This window comes from Clytia hemisphaerica, unplaced genomic scaffold (assembly GCF_902728285.1).
Source record: "Clytia hemisphaerica strain Z4C2 unplaced genomic scaffold, Clytia hemisphaerica genome assembly, whole genome shotgun sequence".
NCBI lineage: Eukaryota > Metazoa > Cnidaria > Hydrozoa > Leptothecata > Clytiidae > Clytia > Clytia hemisphaerica.
The window spans coordinates 1,151,807-1,161,938 of record NW_027103587.1 but is presented as its reverse complement, the minus strand read 5'-3'; the positions used below and the strand labels follow the sequence as shown (position 1 = coordinate 1,161,938).

The 10,132-nt window shown below is 38.3% G+C and overlaps 1 protein-coding gene across 1 annotated transcript; it reads left to right on the top strand.

The window, feature by feature from the left end:
- Window positions 1–5,168: 5,168 nt before the first annotated feature.
- LOC136801476 (LWamide neuropeptides-like) lies at window positions 5,169–5,576 on the top strand. The gene has a single exon (XM_067058120.1). It carries the CDS (start codon window positions 5,169–5,171, stop codon window positions 5,574–5,576), a length of 408 nt encoding a protein of 135 aa, XP_066914221.1.
- Window positions 5,577–10,132: the final 4,556 nt, after the last annotated feature.

Here is a 10,132-nt window from a genome sequence, read left to right as displayed (position 1 = left end):
TTCATGCCACCTCTCTAAGTTAGCTAACAACACATTAACAAATTGAATGGTCTTACTGTCGGCGGATTTTTGGCCATTTTAGGGGGTCTAAATTCACAAATCTTTTTTGTTATTATTATTAAAAGGAATATACAGGCTGTAGGCACTCAGTGGGCCTCTAAACCGATCTCAATTTACAAATTTCGTGTATCGAATTTCTGGATGACTTTTCCATGTTCCTTTCAACTTATCTTTGAAGTCTTTTATGGAATCAGCAGCTACCACCTCAGACGGCAACTTATTCCACGTAGGAATGGTTCTGTAGTAGAACGACTTTGTTTGCGGACCGAGGCGAATCCATCACTTGCAAAAGTTCGGCTGGAGTTCATCTTTGTGTTGTCGATTCAGACGTGGTCAATGAGTAGTTTTCTTTGGAATCGTAGCTTTATCGTAGAAATGAAGATGCTTATTTATAGTACAGTAGACTTTTGCACCATATCACAGAAAGTTCTACGAAACTCTAGTGTTAGTAATTGTAAATTTCGTAGCCTATCCTCTAAGAAGAGAGATTTTTGTAAAGTTTGACAAGCCTTGTCGAAAAATCTATGGGCTAAGGTTTTGGAAGCCACGGTTGTTGACTTTTGCTTAGAGATATTTTCCTCGACATCTTATATAAATGTGTTACTGATTTCTATGATCTTTCACAGTTGAATTTTATTTTTTCTAGAAAAAAAAATTTTAGATGCAGGGATTTGTACTGGAAATTGACGTATCATAAAAAAATGCCCCAAATAAAAGAGGTCCAAATACAGTAAAACCTCTTATTAACGGACACTCTAAAAGGCGGACACCTCTGATTAGCGGACAATTCAATTTTCCCCGGCCGTTTCCTAGTCAAATCCTCATAAAAAAGTTTCTAAAAGGCGGACACTCAATTAGCGGACCCTCTGCTGATTAGCGGACAAATTTTTTCGCACGAAATGGCCAAAACCAAGCCAAATCAAGCTCCGGCAGTAAAAACAGTAGGATGTTCTTTTTTCGAGGCGGAAGACGTCATTTCTTCGAGAAACGTATGTAGTAAATATCCGTACGGCGCTCTGTTCTCCTTGTCGATCGGGCAACGTCAGCCGTATGAAGTTAGATACCTTACAAAATTCGACCTTTCAATTGGATGGTTCAATTTGACAAATCGACCCTTCAATTTGTCAAATCGAACCTTCAATTTGTCAATTCGACCCTTCAATTTGACAAATCGACCCTTCAATTTATCAATTCGACCCTTCAATTTGACAAATCGACCCTTCAATTTGACAAATCGACCCTTCAATTTGACAAATCGACCCTTCAATTTGACAATTCGACCCTTCAATTTGACAAATCGACCCTATTTGACAAATTGATCCTTCAATTTGATGGTCGGCTTGTCAATTTGACAAATGGACCCTTCAATTTGTCAATTTGACCCTTCAATTTGACAGTCGGCTTGTCAATTTGACAAATCGACCCTTCAATTTGATGGTCGGCTTGTCAATTTGACAAATCGACCCTTCAATTTGACAAATCGACTCTTCAATTTGACGCTAGTCCCAGTCCCTCTTTCAAAGAGATTTAGTCTGTAAAATGGGCTAGTTCTCCATGTATCTTGCCTATTAGATTTAGGAGATAATGCTTTTTATGTATTTTTCTTATTCCCCATAGTCCCTCTTTCCCCATATTCCCTCTCTCCACATATTCCCTCTTTCCCCATGTTCCCTCTCTCCCCATATTCCCTTTCTCCCCATATTCCCTCTCTCCCCATATTCCCGTATTCCCATATTCCCTTTCTCCCCATATTCCCATATTCCCGTATTCCCTTTCTTCCCATATTCCCTCTCTTCCCATATTCCCTCTATCCCCATATTCCCTTTATTCCCATATTCCCTGTCTACCCATATTCCCTCTCTCCTCATATTCCCGTATTCCCATATTCCCGTTCTCCCCATATTCCCTCTCTTCCCATATTCCCTCTATCCCGATATTCCCTTTATTCCCATATTCCCTCTCTACCCATATTCCCTCTCTCTCCCCATATTCCCGTATTCCCATATTCCCTCTCTCCCCATATTCCCTTTCTTCGCATGTTCCCTCTCTCCACATATTCCCGTATTCCCTTTCTCCCCATATTCCCATATTCCCTTTCTCTCCATATTCCCATATTCCCGTATTCCCTTTCTCCCCATATTCCCATATTCCCTTTCTCCTCCTATTCCCATATTCCCGTATTCCCTTTCTCCCCATATTCCCTGTCTCCCCATATTCCTGTATTCCCATATTATGGAAATCAAACAGTGTCTACGAGATCTCTGCGACCAATTCTATTTTTAGAATTTTTTCCGCTCGGTGAATGAAAACTTTACTCAAACCTCTCCTTAATACGAGCAAATGTGTTGGCACGGTGAAAATTTCCTAAATTACTCTACCTTAATAGTACTAATTTTCGGGGTTGGTGTAATTTAAGATGCACGATCTAACGATTTACGATGCACGATTCGCGATCCGTGCATAAAATATGTTAATTCATGCGTAATTATACTAATCATGATAAAATATTTAGGCAATTTACAAACTTTCATTCGCTGAAACTCAATTATTTTTAAAAACATAATTTATGTAAGATTATACAAATTATATTTAAAAAAGCTTTCAGCTGTGCGTTTTTATAGATTAAAAAAGAAAGTGAAAGCCACGTGCATTCACCTTCTGTACTCTCTCTCTATTTCATAACTTGAATCAATATAGGGAAATTGTTTACCGAAAGAAAATTCTTTCTCATAATAGAGCATCCGTTTTTTGCTTCGTACATTACGGTCCGCAAAACATATTGTTCTCCAATATATTCTTTTATTTGCTTTAAGAAGGAAATTCCTATATTCGATTATTGATTGTTAAAACTGAGAGCAAAAATGTTTCTTGTGCATTGTTTATTACTTTCACTTTCTTTCTATTGTAAGATTATGCAAGTTATTTTTTTCATAATTTTACGGTCGTAATTATTCGTAGTTCCATTGCTTATTTATTTCTTTTTTTTGGATAAATTTACTGTGGTGAACAAAAGCGAGAAAATATTATGCCATTGTTTTAGAATTATGTTATATAATTTATGTTTTATGATAATTATTAGGAATAATCAGCATACTTTATGCATGGATCGCGCATCGTGAATCGTAAATCGTTAGATCGTGCATCTTAAATTACACCAACCCTAATTTTCGCGCATCAAGAAAAAAAGATTTTCGTGCAGCAGCCAATTGTCTTATAGACTAGCAAGCGTCTGGTTTTCCTGAGACACAAAACGCGGGAAATGTGCTTATAAAGTGATGCGCGCGGCTTTAAGAAAAACGCCACGGGAATGAGAGGTTTCTGTATTCAGCGAACGTAGTGTGCGTGTTGCAAGCGGGGCTGCAGCGAAATACAACGGCTAGTTACTAGTCTAATTGTCTTCAGATTATCGGTATTAATTTTCGCGCACAAAGGCCTCTCTTTTCTATGCATATAAACAAAAATAAAGAACTTTTTAAAGATAAATGCCACTTTCTTTTAAAATGTGGTATTACTTTTCTCTCACTTCCTGACTGTGCATAATTTCGGTATTTAATATCGCGCATTTTTGGGCCTCTGCGCAAAAAATTAGTACGCGCTAAAATTAGTACCTATAAGGTATTACCAGTAAACAAGCCTTAAAAAGTACCATTGTACGCATTAATGCCTTTTCTGTGGTCACAAAAAGTTTCTTAAGTGCCGAAAAATGATTTTAATACAGAGCTAATAGATTGTCGACCAGAATAAAGTTAAAATATTCCAACTTTTTTTCATATCTATGCCATTATTGACAATTATGTCATAAATGATGACACTTAAATGCAGTCAAAATTGAATATTTTTTCCATATTAGAACCCCCTAAATCTGAAATTAAATTCTCAATCGATACATTTTAATAGAGATTAGACCTTGTGTTTTGGCTACAATGTAGTTATTTTACCATGGAGTCTTTTCTAGTTATTGTATTTATCCTTATCTTGACACGATTGCATTGTAATTTTACATGCTTGATAAAGCCTGGTAACAAAAACATATTATGGCTCATTTTAGGCTTTCAATGAAACAACTATCTTCGAAGTAAGTTAAATCCATTAAAAAGTGATACTGCGAGCATTTTCCAAGATGGTTTTTCTTACGAACAATGTCACGACAGTGCTTAAAAATCGATAAAAGGTTCCATTTTCGTTAGAAATAAAATGAGCATAAAACTACTTTGAAAAAGTAATTTTAATAATATTTTTGTTTCAATGTAACAATTAAATACCAAATAACTGAAAACCTAAGTTGAAATTATGAACTCTTTTGTCTACAAAAGTACAACTCGCTCTACATATTGTACTTTTTAAGGCTTGGGTTAAGTAATTTTCAAGGCTTATTTTGAATTTTTTGTAAAAAAAAAAAAATTAAAGGTTTGCAAATGTCTTTCTGATTTTAAGAGTACTTTATTCGGGTTAACTTTCGCAAGATAAACCTTTGCGAATTTCGCGAATTTTACCCTTTCGGAAAAGTTTGTCTCGCGAAAAATCTAAAATCATTGTTTCGCGAAAGTTTATCTCGCGAAATTATTTGATTTTTCCTATCGCGATCTTTAGTTGTAGTTTTTCATCTTGTACGTTAAGGCTTGCTTACTCGTACTCGAACTTCCGTAACTCGAATGATTTTCTTGGTCCCTTCTTGGAGTATTTCCTCTAGAACTCAATTTTTCTGATATTGTGATTAAAATTTTAATCCTATTCTCCCGATTCGGGGAAGCAATGCTGGTTCCTTATTTGAAACAAGGCTGATTTGAGCTCTGATTCGAGGGAGATGGGGTGGACTGTATTTTTTTAAAGCAATTTTAACACTTATGCATAACACGAGTAATATCAGCTGGTAATATTGTGTATTCCCTTAATACGGGATTAAAGGGAAAATGGGAATATGAGGAGAAAGGGAGTATAGGAATATGGGGAGAAAGGGAATACGGGAATATGGGAATACGGGAATATGGGAATATGGGGAGAAAGGGAATATGGGAATACGGAAATATGGGGAGAAAGGGAATACGGGAATATGGGAATATGGGGAGACAGGGAATATGGGGAGAAAGGGAATATGAGAATACGGTAATATGGGGAGACAGGAAATATGGGGAGAAAGGGAATACGGAAAAATGAGAATATGGGGAGACAGGGAATATGGGGAGAAAGGAAATACGGGAACATGGGGAGAAAGGGAATACGGGAATATGGGAATATGGGGAGAAAGGGAATACGGGAATATGGGAATATGGGGAGAAAGGGAATACGGGAATATGGGAATATGGGGAGAAAGGAAATATGGGAATATGGAGAGAAAGGGAATACGCAAATATGGGGAGAAAGGAAATAAAGGAATATGGGGAGAGAGGGAATTCGGGGAGAAAGGGAATAAAGGAATATGGGAATATGGGGAGATAGGGAATATGGGAAGAAAGGGAATATGGGGAGAGAGGGAATATGGGAATGCGAGAATATGGGGAGTGAGGGAATATGGGTAGTGAGGGAATATGGGAATAAAGGGAATATGGGGATAGAGGGAATATGGGAAGAGAGGGAATATGGGTAAAAGGGAATACGGGATTATGGGAATATGGGGAGAAAGGGAATATGGGAATACGGGAATATGAGGAGAGAGGGAATATGGGTAGAGAGGGAATATGGGAATAAAGGGAATATAGGGATAGAGGGAATATGGGAAGAGAGGGAATATGGGAAGAAAGGGAATACGGGAATATGGGAATATGGGGAGAAAGGGAATATGGGAATACGGGAATATGGGGAGAGAGGGAATATGGGGAGAAAGGGAATATGGGGAGAGAGGGAACATGGGGAAAGAGGGAATATGGGGAGAGAGGGAATATGGGGAAAGAGGGACTATGGGGAATAAGAAAAATACATAAAAAGCATTATCTCCTTAATCTAATAGGCAAGATACATGGAGAACTAGCCCATTTTACAGATTAAATCTCTTTGAAAGAGGGACTGGGACTAGCGTCAAATTGAAGAGTCGATTTGTCAAATTGAAGGGTCGATTTGTCAAATTGACAAGCTGACCATCAAATTTAAGGGTCGATTTGTCAAATTGACAAGCCGACTGTCAAATTGAAGGGTCAAATTGACAAATTGAAGGATCGATTTGTTAAATTGACAAGCCGACCGTCAAATTGAAGGATCAATTTGTCAAATAGGGTCGATTTGTCAAATTGAAGGGTCGAATTGACAAATTGAAGGGTCGATTTGTCAAATTGAAGGTTCGATTTGTCAAATTGAAGGGTCGATTTGTCAAATTGAAGGGTCGATTTGTCAAATTGAAGGGTCGATTTGTCAAATTGAAGGTTCGATTTGTCAAATTGAAGGGTCGATTTGTCAAATTGAAGGGTCGATTTGTCAAATTGAAGGGTCGATTTGTCAAATTGAAGGGTCGAATTGTCAAATTGAACCATCCAATTGAAAGGTCGAATTTTGTAAGGTATCTAACTTCATACAGCCGTTTTAGAAGCGTATTGTTGATCGGACTGTCAAAACAAAGATGGCAGAAAATAGACAACAACTTTTGCTCTTTCACTTCTTTTCTTTGCTTTGGTTTATATAAATAAATTGTACCATCCCCTAAGGGGAATTGGCCTAAAAATTGTTAGGAAAAAAAACTAACAAATTTAGGATATTCATTGCGCTGCTAGGTAAAGAAAAAAATCAAGAAATTATATTGCAAGCATCTCTCCAGTTGTTCCTGTCCATAGCGAGATTATACCAGTTGTCTTTATCAATATTAGCCTTTTTAAGAGCTTTAAACAAAGAGCGACCGTAAGTCATTTCGGGAGAACCCCGCGGTCGTTTTTCACTGACCAACGACGAAATCATTTTCCTTGGTAGACGATTCATATCCATGCGTACAACATGGCCAGCCCATCTTAACTGCCTTTTAACAATATAAGAATCGATACATTTGACATCAAGACGATTAAACAAATTCTCATTCGAAATATGCTTTTCAAAAACATCAATCATATTTACTCCACACATAGCTCTTACACATCTATTGTGAAAGGAGCGCAACCATCGATATAACTCCTCTGTCAGACACCAAGATTCTGATCCATAAAGTAGGATCGACAATATAAGGGATTCATAAACCTTCCCTTTCACTTTCAAATTTAATTTTACATTTCCGAAGATACATTTCTTCAACGAACCAAACATATTTCCCGCTTTTTTAACTCGAAGTAGCACATCTTCTCGATCGGAACAATCGCCAGTGATAACAGATCCAAGATAGGTAAATCTATCTACGACAGGGAAGAATTTTTCATCATTGAGATTTACGTCATCACGGTCACATTCAATCGGTTGTGCATTGCGGCGTGAAACAAATAATACTTCGGTTTTTGAAGCTTTGTCATGAAGGGCACGAATTCCAGCATGTATCTCCATGCCGAATCTGTCGAAATGAGTATTTATAACAGGGGCATCAGTTGTTAAACTTTCTCTTGAATCGAATAAGGCGGCTGTATCATCAGCGTATTCTGAATCTCCTAGTTCGAAGTCATCACCTTTTGTGTATGGTCTCCTGCCAGTTAGTACGAAATCCTTTTTGGTACGAAAGATGCATTGTGGGTGGTTGCGAGTTTGCCTCCATGTAATCATAATAGCAGCAATGTACATCGAAAAGAGTATTGGGCCGAGTACATCACCTTGTTTCACTCCGATTTTACAATCAAGGATGTGTGATATGGAATCGACAGTAAATTTCACTTGAATGGTGTGATGAAGTGCTTTGATAACACTTAGTAATTTTGGCGGTACGCCAAATCGTTCGAGAACTAGCCAGAGAAGATCACGCGGAACACGATCAAAGGCTTTTACTAGGTCTAGAAATAAAACCCACGTTTGCTGGTTGTGTTCGCGTCTCTTTTTCAATGCAAGTTTAACAGTAAAAATAGCGTCTGTGCATCCTCTTCCTGGGCGAAATCCGCACTGTGTTTCATGGTCCAGGCTTTCGGATATCGGCGTAAGTCTCTGATGAACAATTTTGGCTACGATTTTATAGGCTATTTCCAGTAACATGATACCACGGTAGTTACCAGGTAAACTCAGATCACCTTTTTTGGGTAAAACTTTTAGTAATCCGACATTCCATTGGTCTGGTGGTTTCTCAGTGTTCCAAAATTCTAATACAAATTGTTTCAGAATAGTAAAGGTCTCTGGGAGTGCAATTAAAGATTTGAACATTAGAGGAGTTAAACCGGATTCTCCTGGGGCGTTATTCTTAAGTGATTGTGTTGCTTTAGTAATCTCATCATCTGTAGGATCATGATCGACACCTTCAAACACTGGTTGTCGTTCGAGCAGTTCAATGACAGTTGTATCGTAGATTGGTTCACGTTCATACAATTTTTGAAAGTGGTCTCGAAACACCTCAGCGTTTTCTTCGGCGTTGACACATTTCGATCCATCTGACTTTTTCATCATTTTTTCGGATGAAACTTTTGGTTTATTTAGTCCTTTTCTAAGTAACTTTACTTTATCCCAGTAAACTTTCGACCCTGACCCAGGATTGTTTATATCTTTACATATGTCAAGTATCCATTTGTTTTTAGATCGAGCAATTTCTCCTTTCAATTGTTTTCTGGCCTTTTTCAAGCGGTCATTAGAATGCCTCGTGGGTTTTCGGATTTTAAGAGATACAGCAGTGTTTCTCTCTTTAATTAACTGATTTAGTCGAGTTTGATTGGAAGCGAACCATCCAGGTTGTTGTCGAATGGTTTTAGGAAGTGTGGTAAGAGCAGCAAGCTCCATAGATCGTTCAAGTTTAGAATAGCTATCGGTATCGTCTGACTCCAGATACAAGTTGTTGACTCGTTCACAGTACATGTTCTTAATTCGAGGTTTAAGCAGAAGTTTTTGATCGAGACGTGCCACTCTTTGGCGTCGAGTGAAACGTTTAGAGAAATTCAAGTGTATACGCAATTTGACAAAAACAGCACGGTGGTCACTATCAATGAGGGGTGTCGTAACTCCAGCATCGGTACATCGGTTGAAAAAACTTTTACTGGTGATGAAGTGATCAATTTGATGTGGCAGTTTGGAACGGGGGTGTGTCCACGTTACGTAATCGTTTTTCTGGAAATACGTCGTGAGAGCCACTAGACTGTTGGTTTCGAGGTAGGTTGAAAATCGAATACCAGCGTTGTTTCTGTGTTTAAGTCCAAATTTTCCGATAGAGTTCAATTCAGACTGATGTATTTCGTTACGTTGGGAGATGCCCATACTTGAATTTGAGTCACAACCGATGACTAAAACGTCGTCTCGATGTTTTTTGCTTATACAAGAGTCTAACTTTATCAAAAAGTCTTCCCATACATTATCATCAGCTACCCCGACAGGAGCATAAGCTGATATCAGGAAAATGCTGTTAACTTTAGTTTTTAAACGAATAGCAATGATTCGGGCACCAAATTCGTTGTAGATTACAGAGCCTGCGGCTTTCCAGGCTGTTAATGCGTCCGGATTTAAAGCGATCCCAACACCTTGCTCACCACGGCGACTTCGATGTTGGTGTTTTTCAAGTCCGTTAAAGAGAAAACGAATACCTTTGTGATCGATGTTTTCTATACTACTTCTCCAGGTCTCCTGTAAACACACTGCGAAGTATCCTCTTTGAGCGATTGAAGTGGAAAGTTCGTTGATTTTATCGTTTGACTTAAGTCCTCTCACGTTCTGTGATGCAATATGGATGTTATTTTTTCTCGCTTTCTTCATTAAAATTTGATGGTTCGCGACACCTTCAAATTTGTAGCTGATATGACCAAACCCAGATGAAACGTGGCAGAAACGAGAGCAGCGTGACAATCATTCCTGGCGAACGCAACGTCGTGTAGGGGTGGACAGCTTGACAGAGGTTCAATTCATCATGGTCCTTGTCTTTCTGTTATGTTATTCCTGAAAGACAAAGGACTTGCTCCCTCTTGCTGGGACACCCGGCTTTTCAGCACAGGCGCCCCAGACCGATGTGAAGATTTCGTCCCCGCTTTGGTTTATATGGTTTGGTTTTTAT